Below are 23207 nucleotides of genomic sequence, written 5' to 3'. Positions count from 1 at the left end.
GACGTCGGATGGACACTATGGGTTTCCAAATAAAAAACCAAATTATCACGCGGGAAAAACTTTTTTCTTTTAGTGGCAGTCGTCTAAACTTCCACCCTTAGTCATCAACGAAAGCAGGTGGTTCGTCGCGGTCATGACACCGGCTCTAAGCACCGGCTCTAAGCACCGTCCGCTTCAAAACACGTTTGTACTATCACGCATTCCAATGATTGTGTCGTGTCCCAGTGGATAAAGTGAAAACGAGACCTGCACAACCAGACGAGCGCTGGAACCAATGCTACAAGCTAGAACTCTGCCAAGTTACCCCCCCCCCCCTTCCAGCTTCCTCTTACCAGAGAGCTAGCCTGAAAAGGTACGCACACCCCTATGTTATCGCTGCGCAGCATCTTGGCACACTGCCAAGAAATGTGCAGTGGGATGCGACGGTCACAGCCTGAAATGGAGGAACCTGAAATGGAGGAACGTGCTAACGAACGTCTTTTCTGTTTATCAAATTCTTTTCAATTTCTTTTTCTCAAAGGGAGAGGGGGTTCATTGTGAGAGGCCGTCGTTAAAAGTGTAAATATGGTAAACTTACCGCAATGCAAATTGGCTTGTCAGTTTTTTCGAGGCCATTCAATAATTCAAACTTTCTCCTGATCTCGCAAAGTTCAAATTAACGAGCTTTTACTGTATTTTACCCACGCTGCTTCCCCCAGGGTCTGGGGGAAGCAGCATGGGCAAAAGCGTGGCGACTGTGAGCCATCACGATGGCTTCTTCACATGGCACTTGTGTAAAGTGGTGAAGCATCCTGAAACAAGGAAGCAACTCTGGCTAGTCATTCTTTCTGTGAACCAGATCTGGGGCTGTATCCAGCGGAGGTTCCTTTTGGGAACCGTTCTCTTTCGAGATGACGTCAGCAAGACAGCGGGCGCTGCCTCACAGCGAGGACTGGAAAGACAGCGGCCAATCAGCGATGGCGCCAGATCGCAGGCGTGTCCACCACGAGCATGTGGCTTTTTCTGGTACCAAATACTAGTACCGAAGTGGTGTTAAGCACAAAATAAATCTAATAATTACATAGTAATGCAAGCTAGTGAATAATAGACTCAAATATTCTTAGAAACTTCCTGTTAACAACTGCCTAGCAATTTTCTTGGCTCATGAGTACGTTTTTCGCCGCTAGACGGTGTCGCGCCCGCGGCGTCGTCTGCTTTCTCGCTCACTGTGAAGTTTTTGCAAGTTCTGTCTTTCGCACAGAATGGCAAATATCCTAAGAACGAGGTCTACAACACTCGTAGTATGCAGTCCGAATCACGCTAGCTCTATGACGGAGGAGTTGCTGCCGCCGTTGCGAGTACAAATGAGCTGCTTGAAACCGGCACCGCGCCGGCCCGTCCGCGCCTGTCTAGTAGCGGGGCAGCATCCATAGCCTTATCGGCCGCTCAAGCGGTCGCGAGTATGCACGAACTTTCCGTGAATAGCTGTCCCTGTAGGACGCAGCCGATGAAACGTGGAATCCGACAGCACTCGATCTAGTCAGCCACCGTCTGCTCCCTTTCCGCTGATGTAGAAGGGGGCGTAATGTGTCACACTTACGGACGCGAATTATTTGTCTTTACGACTGCCGGATTCAAATGGTCACACTGCTGTTGACCGAGAGCTCCCGATCGCAAAGTAGCGATCAAAGCGCATAGAGCACCTTCGCTTCTGACGGCAGCCCGGCATACCCCTTCGTCCCCACTTCGCTTCGCGATCAACCCACAGCCTTAGCCAGTGTTGCCGCAAAACCTCCCCCCCCCCCCCCCCCCCCCCCAAAGATACCACAGCCGTGGCGCGCACAGTCGCTCGACTACGGCCATGAGGCGCCACAGCGAGCACAAAGAGGTTCTTTCTCGAAGCAAACCAACTCGTCGCGGTTCCTGCGCCGGCCGGCCGGTTCCTTTCGGAGCCGCCTCCGGAAATTTTGGGGGTCACCCCCGGACGTGACGCAGCAACCAGCAACCAAAACCAGCGACGGTTCCCGAACGGAACCGACGCTGGATCTGGCCCCTGTTGCTCAATATCTTCCCTTAAAACAACACAGATACGCACTGAATTTTGCGAGAGCTAGAAATGGAGTTGTGCATACTTCACGTCTATAAATGCTAATCTACACTTTTATGCGGTGAAAGTAAATTCTAAATGCCTTTGTACCTCATTCAGCAGTTAATTTTTTTAATATTAGGCACTTTGGATCATGTTTTCCCCGGCACTTTTTAAAAAAATGTACCAACGAGGTTTTACTGTATAAGATGCACCTGAATTTACCCAGTCAAGGAAATAGAACTTTACTGAACATGCTTGTGACAATCACGAAATGATCTGTGCCTGCGCAAACTTTTTACGTGGCACGAAATTATAGGAAAAAAAAAAAAAAAAGCAAAAGGCAACACTCCGACCCCCCAAAAAAACTCTTGAACAGGCAAAAAAGCAACAACTTACTGTTACTTAAAGCCTTCGAAGACTTCAACTTCTGATGCGCTATCAAAGGGTTCACTGATTGTGAATTATGATGCACAAGAGAGGTCTTTTTAAGTGCTTAGCAGAAGAGCTGTGCAAATAAAATTTGAGGGGCGAAGCAAACTCTAATATTAAAACTGGGCGTGAATTGAATAATTTGTCAATATTTTTCTGAATAACTGCCAAGTTAGATTACAGACCAATTCTTCTGTGAACCATGGCAGAACAAAAATATCTAATTTATTAGAGGTGTGCAAGTTACAAATTTGGGGGGCAAAGCGAATACTACGAACAATGAAAATAAGCAGCAAACAATATTTACAAATAGGTTTGAAAATTAACACGGAGAGCTAGAAATAAAGAAGTTCTTCTTAAAAACATAGGTATGAAAATAAACGAGATATCTCTTAAATTCACACCACTCTGCCGCTTGGGAGATCCACGCATTCTGCATATGTTGCAACTGCTGTAATAAATTCTGGCAGCCGGCAATGATGGTTACCACAAGTCCCTCGAGTGCTTGCTCTGACAGCAGACTCCAGTATACTGAGTGCATCAGTGACTGTTCCAAAGTGCCGAGTGCCGCTGAGCAAAGCAGTGTTTTCTTTTTGCTTTGTTTTCCCTTTGGATAATCTCAAAACTCACCAAACTCAGTCTCTCCTGGTATGACACATTATAGCATACAATAATTTGGTTGCAGATATGTAGGGGTTGGCCTATTTAGTTTTTATTTTTGGAAATTCAGTGAATGGTTTTCGATGTTTATTTCAAGAATGTTTTTTTTTGGACTTGGAGAGGCACGTCTCCTACAAGTTAATTGAAGTCAAGTGCTTTTGTTGGGAAACTGGCGTCCTTTGATCTCTGGCACCCCTCTTCTCACCAATGGACCAGGACGGCAAGGCAAACCAGGAGCCGCGGCACGCCGTTGTGTTGTGACCAAGCAGCGGGAGATGGCTTCCTTAGCTGTTCTTAGGGAAGAGACTTGACTCAAAGATGCTGCTTGCATCACCCCATGATCATTAAGACATACTGGCTTGGACCAGGGTGTAGTTCTCTCAGGCTCCAGTTTGGTGGCGGGTAGATGGGTGCCCTAACGCCTGGCCGGCACCGTTGCAGCAAGACTGTTTGTGACTGGAACTTTCGCAACAATGGACCGGGTCGGCGGGGTGAAACGGAGCAGCTGCACTCGTCGTATTGTGACGTCACTGCGGAAGATTGCGTCCTTAATTGCTCTCAGGGAGGCGACTGAATTCAAAGGAGCTGCTGCATGCGCTGCTCGAGGGCCATTAAGACATATTGGCTTGGACCAGGCTTTGTGCTGCAGAGGATGTGTGCACCATCGCCTGACCGGCGCCATTGAAGATGGCTGGAACCAGATGGGACATCGCCGCATCATAGAGAGCAACGGGGACGGCCTAGCTATTCTGCAGCGGTCTACAGTATTCCCTGTTCAAGTGCGAGGAGGTATGTGTATCTGTGCGCGTTTGTGCATAGAACAGTTGGGCGGAGCCAAAAGAAGCGGCTCAGCGCCTATTGGACGTTTGGGAAGCTGCGGGTTCTACAGTTGGACAGAAAAGTGATTTAGGCAGCCTACGAGGGCGGCTTCGTGTGCATCGCCTGTGCTCTTAGTTAAGAGCTACCTCACTCCCTCTGACGTGCTTGCACGTTTGCATTGTTGTAAATATGCAAAATAAATCTTCAGTTTACTCTTCTCCTAACTCCTGCCATTGTCTGCCTTCCTCAATGCCTTGCGGTGAAGTCCTACAGGCCCCGGTCTTCCAATCATATTGTAACGGTTGTTACACTAAAGAATTGCTGTAACCGCTGAACGAGGGCACCGAGAGAGCTGAATCAGGAATGCGGGCAACAGGAACGGGCGAGCACTTCAACGTCCTCTACTTTGTCCCATTTCGCTCCTTCTTCTAGCTCTAATGCACGTGTCAATATCAGTGAATACAAGTTTATCTTAGCATTTTTTTATACGAGCAGCTCATGTATCAGTACTAGCACCTAAATAGTGGTATTATTAGGTATCGTTGCAGAAGGAAGTTGAATAGTTGAACAAAAAATAAAATGCCGAAGATATATGATTGGACCATGAGGCAAAAATGTAAGCTTAAACTTGCTTTTCGATACTCTGTTATGTTCTGGTTGTATTGTGTATCAAACAAGAACACATATCCTAATGGCAGCGAGTGAAGTACTGCTTAACCACAGCAGAAGCCAGACCATGACCCTTTCGTGGCATTGATTCCTGCTTTTGAATTTGCCTTCTTTAAATGACTACCAAAGCTGTGTCAAGGTCCTTAAGCGCAGCGAAAAAACATACTTAGCCCAACTGCTTTTTGGCTAGAAGGTGGGGCCACCTGATAATCATGCGGTCTCATTGCATTGTTAATTTCAGTACTTTGTTCATTTTTGCCTGTTTCCTAGTAAAACAAGCACTGAATAGGCAGCTAGTTATGCTGCGCATGCCAGAAATGCCAATGATGTAAAATTCTGGACTTTTCCAGTAAAAACTGAATTTTAAAGAATGCATTAGGTGTACTTTTGAGTGCTCTACAGTATAAACTCCAGCCTGTACATGAAAACGCTAAAATGTTGCTGAAAAAGCGAGATCAAAACAGAAAACAAAATATATTTTCAGTGACAAACTCTCAGCCATGGTGGACACAATATACTGCAAAATTCAACCGATTACCTAAAGAATTAACTTAAACCCATTAATTGACCATTTAATTATTACATGTGTAGACAACCCCAATGCAGAGTTCGAAGACACGGACAAAGTTTCCAAAGTAAAAAAAAGATACTCATTTTCTAAAGCCCTGTAGCACGAGGAAATCTGACTTTTTTCCCCAAACGAAACCAGAACTAAGAACATGAGACGCACAGAAGATTGATACAGACGCTCATATGATGTTGACATGACGCAGTGGCCATAGCAGTCAGTAAAACTAACTGGTAGTGCACCACATTATGTACAGTCATTTGCAAAAGTGGTACACTCCACTTGCTGCAAGAAAACTGCCAGCCACATTTTTCCGACAGAGAAGTAGTTATTTCTGAGATACGTTTAAGCTACCCTCCTTGATATACTTCCCACCTTGTCCAAGCAATTTTGTTTGGCACATCTTTTTATACAGAAAAAAAAATGCAATCGTGGTTAGCGTGGAGTATACCCCTTTTGCTCACGGGTGTACATGTTTTTGCCCCACAGCTTGGTAAGCTTGGCAACCACTCACAACTAGGTCGTCATTTTATACAATGACGGAGCAAAATAAAGTGTGTAACACATCCTTGCGCAGACAGGCCGACTGGCGCATAGCCACAGCATCACATCACTGAACGTGACATCTGTACCTAGCTTCCTGCACGGCTCTTGCAATCAGTTGTGAATTTGTACGGAAAAATTGTCAGACTTCGTCACACTGCAGGACTTTAGAAATGTGGCATTGCCTTGTTAACAGCTTCAAACTCCCCATTCGAATAAACCATCCAAATGGGGTAATTAAACATTTATTCACAGTAGAATCTCATTATGCACTTCTTATGGGCGTCGGAAATTAAAACATATCTAATAATCGCCTTATCCAAAACTGGCCCAGAAGGCCACAAATAATAACATACTTGGCACCGAACTTATTTTGATTAGCCCCCTTTGAATAACCTCTTATTTCGCATTGGACTTTTTGTTTCTAAATATCCAGAAGCAAGCTTTTCTTAAACTCAAAGAAACGAGGCACAATTTCGTTGCTTAGCTCTGCATCCAAGATGAAGACATGAAGAGAGTCTAAAACTTGGTGCGCTAACCTAGGTGCCAAACATTGGTGCATGCAGTATCTTGGCAGGCTGCCAATACCAGCTATGAAGACTGTGATAGCAAAGGCATTAAACTGCAGAACCTGGCACAAAAGTTTGAAAAAAAAAAAAAAGGGGGGAGGTTCATTACATAAGCAAATAGTACTACTATTGTATCTAGTACCCCACCCCACCCAAGCCCCGCTTCCCACTAGCGCTTTTTCACTGCCTCTTAGAGGGATATTGGAAACACTAGTTTTTCATGTTTTTGGGATAGTGTTTTTCAAACCCACGTAAAAATATGATCATGTCATCCGTATGAAAATGCACTGCTTCTATAGGGTGTCAGTTGGGGAAAAAAGAACCATGTTATGCCAGAAACTGTATTAAGCTGGATCACATCAACGAGACTTCACTTTACAGTAAAACCTCATTGATATGTCTTTCTTTAAGAGATAAAAAGAAAACCTATTATCCGGTAAAACTTATGATCTGAACAGCCCGATTTTGAAAAATTTAACTGCTAAATGTTGTATAAAGGCTTCTAGAATTGAGACTTTCACTGTATAAGAGTGTACATTAGCGTATAGCCATTAAGTAGGAACAGCTCCTTTCTTTTTAAATCTCGCAGAATTCAATCCCTTTTGCATTGTCTTAAATGCGGAAGAGATTTAGTAATAAATCCAGTTTGTAGAAGGCAATGACGATTCGAGATCGCTTCCTTGATTGCTTCCCGGTGTTTTGCCCCTTTACACCAGAGACATGTGGAGAAGCCATCGCAATGGCTTATAGTCCCAACATTTACGCTTGTGCTGCGTCCCCCAGACCCGGCCCGCTCATATGCAAGCACACAATTGTAAGGTGGATGCTCGGAAGAGTTGGTTTAGCATGATGAAAATACAGCGCTTTGAAGACAAGGACGAAACACAGAGTGGACAGCACGGGCGCACGTGCTGTCAACTCTTGTGTTTTCCATGTCTTCTTCAGCATTGTATTTCCAGAATAGTTGTAGTTATCAAATGGTTCACCCCTAAGCCCCTAAGTAAGAGACTGCAAAGAAAGCCCCGCGTTTCTCCTCATGAAGTAATGTCTCCACAGAAACGAGTGCCGCATAAGTTGGCTCGCTGGCTTTCTTTGATGCTTCGCCCCATTGCACCTGAGCACTGCAGGAAAGCAACTGCACCAGGTAAGCGCTGCTGATTTTATCAAGTTGCGAGCACATGTTAGCCCACATTTGGCTATCGCAAAACGTATTATACAGCCACAATTTGTCAAAATTTCGAACATAGTAACATGAAAATTGCATTATCTGGGAACATATTGACAGGGAGAAAATTAGTGTAACTTCAGGGGAGATTTTTACTGCTTGTCATTCAGAGCGTATGAAATGGGAAATCGTATGAGCCGGGAACATATATATGAGGTTCTACTGCAGCAGGATTTAGTTATTTGGTTGTATATACATAGAAGAGTTTTGACAAAAACTGTGTCCTCAACCCCTGAGAGCTTGTTTCTGGAAATATTTTCAGAGCACAGATCTTATGCGCCTGTTCAGTGGTTGGGCTGAATCGTTGGTGCCATTCCCAGTGTAACCGAGAGAGAGTCTTGAGCCACAAAAAAGTAACGAAAGAGCATTTTTCAGAAAATAAATTCTCTGACTTGTTAAGTAGTTACCTATATGGGGTTTAATGGCGCATAAGCGACTATGGCTATATCATGTGCCAAACACAGGGTTAGATGTCTGGATTACTATAGCTGCCTTAAAACTTTTTTGAGAAGTTCTTTCTTTCTTGACAAAATGTTACGTTTTTTAAAAATGAATAACTGCATGTTCTCCTAAAATCAGTGTTTCATGAATTGGGATGTAAAGACTAAAACACAGGATTAGATGTCTGGATTTCTAAAGCTGTAAAAAATTGAATTTCTTGAGAAAAGTTAAAACTTGTGAAAACTGAACAAGTGCATGTTCTCCTAAAAGCAGTTCTGGATGAAATGGGATGTACTGACTGTAAAACAAGGTAAAATATTTTTTCTCAGGGCTGTGAGATTTCTGCATACGATTAAAATATAACTTACAGTGAGCTCATCACGCCAAAATTCACATACTGGTTTCTCTTTCTTTGTCAGCGAAAAGTTGTGCGTAAGATGTGTGTGCCCTATTCATAGGCAACATAAGACTACTTTGATGAAACGTTTTTGGTGTACACACGATCTCCACTCTCCTAATATTGGCTTAATGTAGTGAAGCTTGGTCGTTCATTTCCCCAAGTAGCCTGCCACTTGGTGCTTAGTTTGCTACGCACTAATTTCACACAGTCTCTATGTGGCACATTCACCTGTTTTATTTTCATTATTCAAGCTCATGCTGCGTATGCATCTGCTCTTTCATTATTCCTAATCCCAATAAGACTGGGGACCCAGCAAATTTTACACAGTCAAACCCGAATATAACGAACTCGGATAGAGCAAATTATGTTTTATATCGAACACTCGAATTTCCGCTACATTATGCATATAAAATGTATTTTTTATAATGAACTACACATCGGATATAGCGAACTCAGCGCGCGCGATCGGTCGCCAAACGCCCGCCACCGGGCGGGCCTTTGTGCCGGCTCCGAGTTCTCTCCGGGCAGCCCACGCTGCCGGGCCGCAATACTTCTAGCGCATGCCGTTGTCAGATGGGAGGGGGATTGGTGACGGCTCCGTTCCCCAAGGTCTCACACAGCGCATACGTCATCACGCGCCCGCTAGGGTGCTTCTGCTGCTTCTGCGCCGATGCCACGCTTCCGTAAAACGCAGGAGGGGCTCTCTACAGCAGCTTCCACGAGGGACCCTCCTGTACGCATGCGCGGCCGTCGCCCGGAGTAGCGTGAGTAGCCTTTAAAATCCGCGCCATCGGCCAGCCTCTCTTTGCAGCGCTCCTATTCGGCAGCTGCCTACCATGTGATCAAAGACGTGCGAGCAGCTCCGGACCTATTGCGCTTCGAGAAAGAAGCAACACCGGCCAGAACTGGTTTCAAGTTTGGGCGAAGGGAAGGCAGCCTCCGAACAGCGAACGCGTCAGTGGCGAACTTTCCCGCATCCTCGGAGCTTTCTTTGTTCGTGTTTGCAAATCGTGCTGCTGTTATCCTCACGATTCCGGACGTGCCTACGTTGCTGCTGGCTTGCATTCCGGCGCTACATCCTGCAAGATGACGACGAAGCAGCGGCGTGCCCTACCGCTTTCCGATAAGCTGGAGATAATTCGCCGCGTTGGCCGCGGCGAAAAAAAGTGACGTTGCCGCGCATTTCAAGATTCCGCGGAGCATGTTAAGCACCATTTTGAAAAACCAGTCGGCCATCAGAGGCAATGCACAGGAACGACCAAATGGTGACGGCTTTCGCCACCGCAAGCCGGCTTACGACCAAGTAGAGAAAGCGCTGTACCAATGGTTCTTGGACGTTTGCGCGCGAAATCTGCCGGTCTCTGGCCCCATGCTACAACAGAAGGCAAAAGATTTTGCCTTCGTCCTGAATGTCGAGGGGTTTACAGCGTTGTTGTTGTTTACAGCGGCTGTTGGTGAAATTGCGGGTTAACGACGAGCTCAAGATTAATTTGCTGGCCGCAATAGAAATGATTAACCGTGCCTGGCAAGACGTGACGCAATCCACAATCCGCAACTGCTTCCACCATGCTGGACTATGTCGAGAGGATGCAGAAGCTGCTAGTGAAGCGCGCACTGTGCAAGATGACAGCGATGTTGCCACGCTGTGGGAAGAACTCGCTGATGTTCCGGACACTGTGCCCGAAGAAGTTGCCCTGGAGGATTTTCTCACTGTTGACGACAACGTAGCCGTGACAGCGAGCCCGTTGGACTCGGAAATTGTTGCCGACATGCTGGCATCTGGTGCGAACGAAGAGGCCGAGGAGCCGCCGCCGGAGGACGATCGCCCTCGCCCGACGTTGCACGAAGCCCTCGCTGCTACCGATCTGCTGCGCCGATACTGCTCCGGAATACAGGGAAGCGGACTGGAGTTCGTGGAAATGATGTCGCGTGTGGAAAGTGCAATTCTCGCTGATGGAATTAAATGCAGTGTTCAGGCGAAGATCACTGCCTACTGCAAATAAGTGAGCATTTATCTGCAATAAATTTCTTTTGTAGATTCATGGTGAGCGGCACGGTTTTTCTTTAGTTAGTGCGTTTTCGCTGCGCTGTCTGGACATCGTGTATAACGAATTTGGTACTGAAGTTCGTTATAAACGGGTTTGGTTATAGCGAAATACTTTATATAGCGAACAAATTGCGTTGAATTACGCAGCTCGTTATAACCGGGTTTGACTGTAGAATGGTGTTGCAACGTGGCTATTACGTTATGTATAATGTTTCCGATGAGTGGTTCAACAGCATTTCTAGACATTAATGCAGTGAGCAGACTTAACGAGTCTGTGTAGATAATGCTATTTTTTAGTTTCTCATTCTTTACTATCTCCACCGGGACACAAACAGCATAGCATTCGGCTGTGAGAAGTGATGCACACTGAGGAAGTCATTGATTTCTCTGCTTAATCTTGCACTATTGCACTTTCGACAGAATCTTGAGTTTTCGAACGATCTGTATAAAATGCAATGTGATTCCTATATTTTCCCTCTAATGCCAGGTATTCTTCCAATATCAATTCATGTGGTGCGTGTTTTTGAAATTGTGTTAGTGTGAAGTCGCAAAGATTGGGGATGGTGTACCATGGTAGTAGTGGTTCACGCCTTGGGGCAATAGTTGGCATTACATTCATTATGTCGAGGTCATGGCATTTTTCTTCGAACCATATGAGGAGTGATTTTACTGCATTGGGCTTGCTCCTGAAAAGGATTCTGGACGGGCATTCTGCAACTATGGAATAACATATGTTTCGGTTCAGAGGGGATTTTAAGGACACAAGAAAACGTTAGGGCGGTTCTTCGATCTTGTAAGGAGAGTTCATTTGTTTCCACATAGAGGCTGGCTATAGGAAAGGTCTCGTAAGCACCGGATGCCAGCCGCAAACCAAGATTGTGTACTGGATCCAGTCGTTTTAAATAAGATGGTCGTGAAGAACCATATACTATGCTACCATAATCCATCTTTGATCGCACCAGGGAACGATAGACATGTAATAGACAAGTTCTGTCAGATCCCCAGCGTTTTCTTGACCTTACTTTTTATACATTTAGGGCCCGAGATGTTTTTTTCTTTAGGTTGGTTATATGCGATAGGAAAGTTAGTTTTTTGATCAAAAGTTACACCTAAAAATTTATGTTCTTGTTTGAATGGTAATGGAGTTTGGTTAAGGTACAATGTAGCATCAGTTTGTAAGCACCATTTTAGTGAAAAGTGAACGGCAACAGTTTTCAGTGGAGAGAAATTGAATCCATTTTTGTCCACCTAATTTGACAGCTTGGTGTACCATTCATGCATGTGTAGCTCGCAGGTTGATACGGTGGAGGAGGTGCACATTATTTGAAGGTCATCTATATAAACGGAATACATTATGGATTTCGGGATTACTTTAGCTATGGAATTCATTTTTACTATGAACAGGGTTGTGCTGAGAATGCATCCTTGGGGTACACCATTCTGCTGTGTGAATGTTGTGGAGAATGTTGCGCCTAGACGGACTCTGAACGTACGATTTGTCAGGAAATCGCTCAAGCAGTTCAGCATCCTGCCGTGGATATCTAGGTCTGCTAGGTGACGGAGGATACCAAACCTCCACGTGGTATCGTAGTCCCTCTAAAGATTGAAGAAGACCGATACAATGCTGTCTGTGGATGAACACTTCCCGGAGTTTGTTTTCGAGGCAGACCAAGTGATCAGTTGTTGAGGATGCCTTTTTAAACCCGCACTGATGTATATCTAGTAGTTGCCGGGACTGAAGAACAAAAGTGAGTCGGATATTTACTATGCTTTCGAAAGATTTTGTGATACAGCTGGTTACGGCTATTGGTCTGTAACTGTCAGGGCTTGTAGGTGGTTTTCTGGGTTTCAAAAATGGTACTATTACAGTCGAATTTCGGTTATATCGAACTCACGGAATATCCCCTTGAAAATCCCATGTAAAAGTATAGGAAAGCCGCGTCATATATCGAACTGAATTTCACCGGTCGCTCGATATATCGAACTCCGCGCCACGCACTGGAAAGTGTGCCTTTCCCAAAGACCATCGCATCACCCTCGGCCGTTTGCCGCGTGACGTTTTCAAGCCGCGCGCGGAAGTAATGAGAGGGGACAGTTCGGCTAGGGCAGCGCCGCGTCCATTCCCTAAAGGCGCGCGCATTTGCAGTTATCGTTTCCTGCCCGCGCGCCAGCACGTGACTGACGTTTGCAAGCCATGTGCGTGAATGAGAACCGGTGGGAACAAGTGGGGAAAAACGCGACAGAGCGAAGCGCAAGGGTGTGCCCATTCTTTTGCCGAGCTATCTCTCTCCTTTCTCTTTCCCGGCCTTTGTTCGCAGTAGCACGCGCGACGCATGCGCCAAGCCAGCTCAGCCCGTTTTCAGACAGAACGTCAGACACTTTCCCCAGCGTGTGTTGCGAACGCTCTGCGCGCAGACGTGGCTATGGCGCCTGCGGAAGTTAACAAGTGGCAGATCTATCCTTTTTTTCCCCCTGTGAGTCGTCAATTTTTATTGTTGTGCTGTACGCGCGGCATAGCGCAAGATATGGCGTTACGAAGCGGCTTTTTTTTTTTGCGGGAGTCGTTTATTCTTGCATGTATGAATTAACAAAAGCACGCGGTCAGCTGCGATCATGCAGCTATTGTATCACGCTTTCCAATATTTTGTGGCAGTGGACTACGCCCGCCCCAAGCGCAGCATGATAAATGAAACCAGGCTTGTGCAATCAAGCCATCACGGGCAGTTTGCCAAGTTTGTTCCCCGCCGCCGCAGGAGCTGAGCTATAAAAAGATAAACACGCCGCAACAACGTTATCGCTGCGCAGCATCTTGGCACGGTGCTAAGAAATGAGCTGTGGATGAGACAACCAAAACGGAGCGCGACATGCAAGCGAAAACGCTGGCGATTTCTGCCGCGGCGACACAGAAACCTTGTTTCGAGCTGCCGCGGTGGCTCGAACAGAACAGCAGAGGGATGCAGTTCCAACAAGTTGGAAATTTTTTGCTGTCGCTGCGGCTCGTCGCTTGCATGTGAGCGAGCTGGCCTTGACGTTCCCCCCCCCCCCCCAATTCTCGAGTGCAAAAGTGAAGGATGGGTTCATTACGAGAGTGAGTTGATTACGCGACAAATGCGGTATCATTTTTTCGCATCGTAAGTGCTGTCCTAAGCAGATTTCTGTATATCGAATTATCGATATATCGAACTTTTTCGCGATCCCCTTCGAGTTCGATATATCCGGGTCTGACTGTATTGCTTTTTTCCATGCTTCAGGTATTCTACCAGTTATCCATATTTTATTAAATTTCAACAGGGCATCTATGGCAGCTTCGGACAGATGTGCAAGCATAGCATAATGTGCATTGTCTGGTCCTGGCGCTGTATTTTTACCATGAGTGAACACTGCATTTAATTCCTGTAATGTAATTAGTTTGTTGTATTTCTTCATTTGTGCCTGCACGAAAAGGGAGTTTTTGTTTTTCTGCTATTGTCTTGTGTTTTTGAAATGTGTATAATTTGAAGAGCTCGAAACTTTTGAAAAGTGTTCTGCCAAAATGTTCACCTTTCTTCGAGTGTTGCCAACATTGGAAAAGTAAATGGGATATACGTAATTATGCCAAGAGGTTTTCTCAACATTTCAACGGACATACTGCGCTCTGGCCCTTGCCTTTTTATTTAAAGATAATCAAGTTGTCCGATGCTGCGTATCGACGAAGGATGCCCCACGCTTTGTTTTTTTTTTTTTTTGCTACTTTGCATTCTTCCGGCCACCATATTTTGTGCTTTCTCCTTGTGTGTTCGGATGTTTGCGGGATGTCTAATAAAGCTGCCGATATTATGCATGTCGAGAACCTTTCATTTCTTTGGTCTGTAGTTAATTCTTCAGAGTAATGTCTATCTACTGTGGCATTTGATTTAAAAACTGACCAATCAGCGAGGTGGAGCTTCCGACGCCATGGCTTTGATGGGATGATGGGTATAGAGGATGACAAGTTTAAAATAGCGGGTAAATGGTCACTCCCCCTAGAGTCATCTAAAACATCCCAGTTAAAATCATTAAAGATGGATGGTGACAAAATAGCTAAATCAAGACAGCTCATGCTGCCTGAGCTGGGGCAGCAATATGTCAGCTTTCTAGTGTTCAACAGACATACGCATATGTTATTAGACAAAATAAAATCTTCTATACAATCAAATCTCGATATAACGAATTCCGCGGGACCGCAAAAATTCAGTCGTTATATTGAAATGTCGTAATGAAAAATCTGCGATTATAAGCCAGTGCTAAAACCTAGGTACGAAAATGACGTACCTTAGCAGCAGGCACATGTGTAGACATGCAAAACTTCAAATGAAAATGTTGCACCAACTCCAAAGCTGATTTATTTGAAGAAATCAATTATTTTCGTCTGCTACGTGCAGCAAACACGACCGCGCACTATACTGCACTACTACAGCGCATACACCTACCACTTTGCACAACACCTCATCGGGTGCGTGATTGCACCGAACGATGAAAGTATGGACTTTGTCCATGTGCAAAAAAAAAAGTTCGATATGACCTCATCTTCAGTGCTCCCTGTCGTTCGAAAATCTTGCCTCGATCTTTCAAAATGATCACGGCAGTCGATGGGGCAATACTAGCTGTCTGTAGAGGCAGATTCACTTTTTCCCTGTGTCGACTTCTTGCAGTGAAAGCAACTGCGTTCTTATCTTCTTGGCTATTGGAGAGGTCTGGTATTCGAGAGGAGGCTGGCTACAAGCATCGCCAATCGCGCACGAACTTCGCAACAAGATAATCCGCGACAAAAAAAAATCATCCGGCACGCGCGAATGGCACGAACGACCGCGCGAACGACACACAACACAGGAAGAAAAAAGGCAGGCGGCTAGGCCTGCTGCCTACTGCATAATAAACCATAGCTTCATGGTGGAGCTAGTCCTAGATATGCTGATGATGATAGCTACACCCACTGACTATACGCACAGTAACAGCGGTTTGTTTAAAGCGAAAGTTGCAAGCTGTGGCGCTGCTAATTGTAGCCAAATTCGTAACACTGATGTTCCTAGATTACAGAAGAAAAAATTAAATATGTACGTTATTCTGAACATTTTAATTTTCATTCATATGCACGTCATCTTATACTGTTTATTTTTCAGCCCTCATAGCCGAATCCATATTGGGACATTAAACTTCATATACCATATATAGTGCAACTAGTGCAACCAGAGTGCTTAATGGCAGCTGAGGCTATCAAGCACCAAACATAAGGCTAAAGGTCCGTTGTATTTATGGATTGCAGTTACTGCAGTGTATATTCTGTTTAGGACACTTTCTTCTCTTAACCTAAAGACATCGAACAGATCAACAAGAGCACTTTCACTTAAAAGAAATATTGGAGGGAAAAGGATATGATCGTAAAAAAGCGTAATATGTTTTTTCCCTTTGTTTCAACTTGTCAGCACAAGAGTAAAATGTAGTATAGTAAAAGCTCGTTAATTCAGACTCCATTAAAGGCAATGTATAAAAAAGCCTATTCATTTGAACGGGATTCAGTTCCACCATGGATAATTAGAACTATACGCAAGCACGTCTAGGTGGCCTGACGCCCAGCATATGGCCAAAGGAACACCCTCGTGCCCCCCCCAGTCTTATGTCAGTCTTAATTCGCAGTTCCGGCCTCATTATCGATCAGCGCTATTAGGATCAAGCTTCCTGCGAGAGGAAGTGCCATCTAGCTGTGGCGTTGACTAACCGTTCCGATGGCTTTGTTTCCACCACACTGACCCCACGATCCTCACAACCACGGTACCCGTGACACATACACGCACGATGTAGAGAAAGACCACTCGGCATTTTTGCACGGGTCTCTCGTGGGTCTCCCCAGCCGTGCTGGCCGGATAGCGGACGCTTGACCAGCATTCGCATAGTGCGTCGCTCACGCTTTCGAGAAATGTGGGAAACTGAATGTGTTTAGAGGTACTGAAAAATAATTCCTACAGAAAGATGTCTTTAGTAAGGAACTAGACAGACGATACACATACCAGAGGACGCCGATTGCGAAAACCCCGAATCTCGGAACACTTCCTGGGTGCACATACCAGAGGTGCTAGACACTAACAAGTGCACAATGGCCGACAGTAGTGTGCTGCCACCCCATGTCCGAGCTGGGAGTGGCCTACTGGTTTTACAACAGCCGGAGGACCACGTGGTTGTCGCGGCCTCTCCCATACTCCTCCAATTAACCCAGTCCTGTGTTAGCTGTTCTACTTACCCGAAAGGGTAGAGCCTGAAAAGGGTTCTACTTAAGTTGAGGACAACGCAGAAGGCTATGGAACGAACAGTGATGATGTAACAGTGATGAGAGAAATGGGCATGGGCAAGGAATGTAGTGCGTAGAGAGGATAATCAGCGGTCGCTTAGGGTAACAAACTGGATTCCAAGGGAAGGAAAGCATATAGCAGGGGGCGGCAGAAAGTTAGGTAGGCGGATAATGTTAAGTTCGCAAGGGGTAAAGTGAATGCAGCTAGCACGGGACTGGGTTAATTGGAGGAATATGGGAGAGGCCTTCACCCTGCAGTGGATACAGTCCAGCTGATGATGATGTGCTAACTGCATCCACTTGGCCCCTGCGAACTTCTTAATCTCATCCGCCCACCTAACATTCCGACGCCCCCTGCTACGCTTTCCTTTTCTTGGAATCCAATTTGTTACCCTTGGTGACAATCAGCTTTCCTCCCTTCACACTACATGTCCTGCCCATGCCCATTTCCTCTTCTTCATTTCCAGTAGAATGTCACTGACTTGAGTTACTTTTCTGAGCCACTCTGCATGTTTCCCATCTCTTAATGTTACCCCTACCATTTTCCATTCCATAGCTCTCTGTGTTGTCCTCAACTTAAGTAGAAGCCTTTTCTGTTTACCAATTAGGTTAACAGATGGAAGAAGTAAATATCAAGCATTGCTTTACTTGGAGAGAAGTGCCCCAAATTCGCTTGTTGACAGCGAGAACTCTCTTTCAGGAAGAGCAGGTGGCTTTTCTGTCTCATTCTTCTGTAAGAGAGAAATGTGAAAACAGTTTGAAAATACAAAACGTGGAGCTTAAATTTGGTTAAACTTCTATTGCAATCCACTTAAGTTCATGTCTTGCACAAGTACATACAGTACTATCACTAGAGCAAAAGCCATTTTTGTAGTAACCGTGCTACGAGCAAACAAGACAAGCGGAAAAAACAGTAAAACTTCGACAACTCATACTCTCTTAATTTGAAATCATGGATAATTTGAAGGATTTCTATGGTCAGATTATTTGTAATCTAAATCTGACTGATTCATGGCGGTGGCTATTACTATTCTGCTTGATTTGAATATCTGGGGCATTAAGAGAGATTACCTGATCCTGATTTTTTTCGTATACAGATGAAGGGACAGCCCCTCGAAGCAAAGAGGCAGTGCTGCAGAGATATGCCGACGCTTGATGTGCGAAATCCCCCATTGCCAGTATTTCCAGCCCAAAAACCACTATGCTAAATTAGCACGCACCTAGGAGGAAAGACAAGCTTGTTTTCAATGCAGCTGTGGACACTGGTTTCAAATAACGTGTTCTCATTGCATCATCAAGGCATAGACAGCCTGGGGGAAAAGGTGTGCATGCTCATCACCTCTCAAGCCTTGCCATGGTCAAGGCAGCATCAGTACGTGTGCCTATGATCCCTAGAAATAATAGGAAGCACAGTGAGCCTAATTTCAATGAGACCATCTTTAAAGTACCACAGCGTACAAAACCACCTTTTGTCAGAAGTAGAGCCATACGAAATGGGGGAGGGGATCGACCTATACATGGAAAAGACCTATTGAGAGTTTTGTTTACCCAGCTCGTTAGCGCTGGTGGTCACTTCCTCATACAAGCAGTAAATAGCATGAGAGCAAACTTCTGATGTTTCTGATAATCTCATGAATGTGTGCCGGAGTCCAGAACCGTTTGCAATTCAGTCTGTCGCTAGTTGGTCGAGCCGTATCAGAGTATGAAGGTTTTCCCACTTTTCATTTTGAGTGGCTTCCAACTTCTCCCTTTTGATTATGTACATCATTATGCCTATATTGCTCCAAGCTTCGCGTGTGGCGCAGCAGCACAATTAAAATTAAGCACAAAGAACGGCGGCGGGACGAAACGGAGAGGAAACATCATTTTGGTGAAGCCTGAAGCGTGAAAAAGACGGACACAAGAGACTCAGGACACAACGTCCCTGTCTTTTTTTGTGCTTCAGGCTTCAACAAAATGAACAAACTGTCAACTAGCCCAAGAATCAGCCTGCTGAAATGCATCATGTCAGTCTTATTTTTGGCGAGCAAGGGTAATGAGACGAGGGCTAGATTCACATGCGGCACTGTACAGTATTCGCTAAGTTTGTCCCAAAAAAAGTACCGCATTCCTGTAACAAAATTTTCTGCCGGGCCCCATTTTCTTAGTGTACTCGGTTAAATTGAAAACCAGGTTTTTTTTAAATGTTCTTTGCAGTCGCAGTGGCTTCAAATTAATGAGGTGTTACTGCAGGTATATTGCATCTATACTTGACAACCCTGTGAAATTACCTTCTGACAAGTTATCAGTAGGCATTTTGTCCACTGACAGTAAACTGTACTATGCATTGAGCACTGTTTACTTTTAGCTGTTTTCACAATACTTTCAAGACAAAATGTTAGCTGCAAGAAAAAAAAAGAAAATGGCTTAACTGGAAAGAAATGCAAGCAAGAAGGCTGAAGAGGGGACAGCCCATAGAGCAGTGCCCAGGTAGTAAGCAGCACTTACCAAAGCTCCCTTGGAGTGCAAGCGATTCCATACGTCTTTTGATGAGATCTCTTTTTTGAGCGACTCGCTGAGCCGTTCAACAATACCAGCCATATGGAAATGCTTGTTGATCCCTACACAGAGCAAAGAATTTTTTAATACTCTGCAAATCAGCTGCCTGCACAATGACAAAACTCATTCGCAGCTTTCCATTAAGAAGCACGCACTGCAGTGACAAATACAGAAGACTCCCTTTCAGGTGCACTTGAAGAGACAAATTTTGTTGCCTTATCAGAAGTTTCCATATAAAGGATACCTATGTCAGCACTCTAAGCATGTCCAAATATATGTTAGACAAAAACAATAAAACAGCCTTAGAAAGAGAGGGAACAATTGAAAATAGAGGATTTGTTGCACTATGCATAAAATAAGCTTAAGACAGCATGAAATGAATTGATATCCTGCTTGAAAATGACAGCTGTCACAACTGGCATCCTGCCACTGTGGCACCACTGTGCTTCTCCACACTGCCCAGCTGAGCAACCGTTACATGAGCCACACTTCCTTCCTTCAACTCCCATCCGCGTTGCAAAAGCATGCAACCACTTCACTGCGAGTCTACCAGGAGCAGAAAAAGCCCGGGACACAAGAACACAGCATGTGTGTTCGCAGACATGCCTTTTGTAGCACTCTTCTTTAGGAATGACAAAATGGCAGAAGACAAATGATCTAATTGAGCATTTTCTCTTTAGTTTTGGCCAAAGGTCAGTGCAAGAGCAACATGTGGTCACAAAATGAAAGTGCACGACTTGTGTGGTTCTGTGCACTTCAACCCTTTCACTGCAGAGTTCTTGGGGGACTGTAGCACACTTCCTGCCGGGTATTCATACATATTGGCAGGGATTTCTTTACAGGTTTATCCCCTGGAAATTTTATGCTAGTAATGCACTACGATGCTCTTCAGGACATGTTCCTTAAATATTTTTGTTATGCCCGTCAGGTTTCCTCATTGCCCATAGTTGGCAGGGGCACGTCCTTACTGTTTTCATTCAACAAGCCTTATAGCTCTGCTGCTTCATTGTAGTCACTTTGCTATAAACCAGAATTCATAAGCAGTTCATTTTCTTCGCCCCATCGAACTATGAATGTCAAAAGGTTAATTCAAGAGAAGGCATTTCTGGACATTTGGACAAGGGTCAGGGATTCGAATGTAAACTTTGTAGGGAAAGCATGCAAAGCAGTTGTGCGCTGCCATTTAAAATGGTGACGTAATCCCAGATTAAAACCGTGATAAAGTGTAGGCTTCTCCTCACCGCGTCTGAGGGGTAGAAACTCGTGATAGCACCACTGTTGCCAAATTTTGAGATTCCCGCAGCTTTACCCACATGCTACCAAAAAAAAAAACACTTCATGAGCAATACATTCAGTAGCATTGTTATTTTTTTTCCCTTCAAAGACCCCTTTTTTTTTTGCTATCTTAAACACAAAGACATCGTTGTGACCTCAGCCTGGTGCTATGTATTGCCACTTTAGTCAACTATTACATCACTTCCCGACGCCCGCATAAAGACGCTTTGCAGTATTTGACTAGAAATTACATCCGTCTTCACTGCAGAGTGTCACGCTCTTTGTACTGCTGTGGAAAAAATAAGAAATGAAGCATCTTCAGCTGCCTTTCAATTTTGACATCACAGCCTGTAGAAACAGACATCAGAAGAAAAAATTAAAGATGGCTCAGCTCTGCTACGCCTGAATATACGTAGCAAAAAGGCGTGACTACACCGGGATCAGAAGTTAATTTCTCCAATCTTTTGCGCCGTTCGCCAGCAGCTAAACTGTCCTTGGCTTCCATGTCGAGCATGTCCAAGTTCGCCGGAATTCTATAATTCGTTTACAGGAAAGGAAAGGCGCAGCATCTGTCACTTGCGGAAGCCAAAAAGCGCTGCCCGGCGGCGTTGGAGTGCACTCGTTCTTGCTTGGTCCTCATAGCTGGCGGCAGATGAGTGACGTCACATCACCCTAATTGAGTAATTTAACTATTTTAGTCTGGTACTTTCAAATTGCGCGCCAATTGCAGTATCTGTCACTCGCGGAATCCCATCGTCTTCACTAGACAAGCGGAATTATGAAGAATCGAACCTCCAAGGGATGAAGGTTCGATTCCCAGATGAAGACAAATTTTAAAATTTATTTAATAACGAAGAATCACACAACTCTTAAGCGTTGCTAGGCAACGCTCGTTAAGCAACTCGCTGGCACTGAGCATGATGTCACTCAGTTTCGCGCATGCGCAGAATATGGCTTTTGCAGCATACGGCCCACGCAGAGCTTGACTCCGACCCTCATAGTGAAGCCTTTCGCTTCAAAGCAGTGTTGCAATAGATGACAACATACAATATAGCATATTGTTTCTATCTCTGTTGTTCCTAACCCTACACAGCAGTGCCACCTTGGAAGGGCACCTAAAAATTGGTGTCTATAATCCTTTAAGCATTAGGTTTTATGACCTGGACCCAAAGAGTTCTACCTAGACTTAATGGTAACTGCCTGCTTTATATGCAACGGGCAGAGGAGGAGCACACAGATTCATTGTACAGTCTTCTGGAAAAGAAAAGTGGAGAAAACACACAAGCCGCTACAATTAGTATTTTTCTGTACAAAAGGGCGCACATAAACACGTGGGCAAGCAGGCAAGCATATCAGGAGTGCTCCTTATGTATTTCAAAAGCAGTTGCTGCACCATGAGAAAAAGCTGGTAATGCAGTACTGTAACATCTGTCCACTTTCGCGCACGACTCCAGCTATTGTTAATACTAGATACAAACTAAGCCCCACCGTGCCTACAAAGCTTTTTTGTTTTTGGATGCATTAGCCTCTTACAAGTTTTGACACAGCTTTCAAAGCTCACGTCCTCTGAACTGGTATGATGCGAGATGCTTACCAGGTGGCAGCTGTCTCAAGGCGAGACAATTTGCTCAGCAATGGCGAACACTAGTAAAATAACCCAGCACAAGAAAAACATTTGTTCAAGGTTTAACATGGCTAAACCTAGTATAATGTGCAAAATCACTAGTTTGGCATTGTTTATTTACATCACTGTTTTCTCACCATCGCCTGCCAGAGACGTGCTCATGAGAAGTGAGGTATGTTGCCAAAGTTACCAGGAGTGACACAGATATAAATCCCCACTTTAACCAAGCTATACGAATGCGCCTGTGTGGCCTAGGGGCAGCATGTCTAACTCGTAATCCATGGTTCCTGGAAGGCTAGGTTCCGATGTCACCCTCCTGTATTAGTTGTGAAGCCCAAGTAGACGCTGCCAACCCAGGACAATTCAGTGATGCACTAGCCAGTCAGACCTCACACACACAAAAGAAGATGCAACATGCCAAATAAAATGCGTGGCACCTCTACTGATGGCTGGCCATTTTTCCATCAACAGCCATACATTGTAGCATATTAGACCCGTTAGCAATAGAACAAGATATGCATGCTTACACAGCATGTCCCACCCTCGTTTGATGGTTTCCCAAAATGTAGGTTCTGTGCAAGCTTTTCCCAGAGACCCATGCATTATGGATTGAATTCACGTTAACCACAGGGTAGCCACACCTGCAGGGTGTATGCTGCTGCTTTTTCAACATTATGCCCACTTGGCATGTTCTGCTTGCCAGGCTGCAAAGCTGCTGCGGAAGGCAGCCCCCACCAGGAAGAGGAAACGCTGCGGCAATCCGCCCTTGCATGCCTCACTTGAAGAGGAGGATTAAGTTTTGTTCCTAATTTTTGCAGCAACATTTGGTAGAAAGCTTCGCCTTATTTATACGATTTCAAGGTTGTAACAAATACAAACCAAGGCACCACTGAGTGCTGCTCATTTGCTTTCGTCCAACCATTTTTATTGCTACTACTACTCCAGATTTCAAGCCTTCAGCGTAGCGCGGCCGGTAGCCACGGCTTACCCACGTGACGCTGTGATGTCACACCCCACATGGGCTGGTAGGA

At 45.0% G+C, this 23207-nt stretch overlaps 1 protein-coding gene across 1 annotated transcript in view; it reads right to left on the bottom strand.

Annotated features, from left to right (window-relative positions):
• The window catches only part of LOC146183163 (uncharacterized), a 68627-nt gene that overhangs the window by 31390 nt on the left and 14030 nt on the right, over positions 1-23207 (bottom strand). Inside the window, exons 2-3 of the mRNA XM_084609064.1 lie at positions 19227-19339; positions 17388-17470 (exon numbers count right to left, since the gene is read on the bottom strand). Coding sequence (XP_084465190.1) covers positions 17388-17470; positions 19227-19339 — 196 coding nt within the window. The remainder of the gene's footprint in view (positions 1-17387; positions 17471-19226; positions 19340-23207) is intronic.

This window comes from Amblyomma maculatum, chromosome 7 (assembly GCF_055883805.1).
Source record: "Amblyomma maculatum isolate TAMU_Amacu chromosome 7, ASM5588380v1, whole genome shotgun sequence".
Classification (NCBI taxonomy): domain Eukaryota; kingdom Metazoa; phylum Arthropoda; class Arachnida; order Ixodida; family Ixodidae; genus Amblyomma; species Amblyomma maculatum.
The sequence above is the reverse complement of the archived record's forward strand: the minus strand, read 5'-3'. Positions and strand labels throughout refer to the sequence as shown.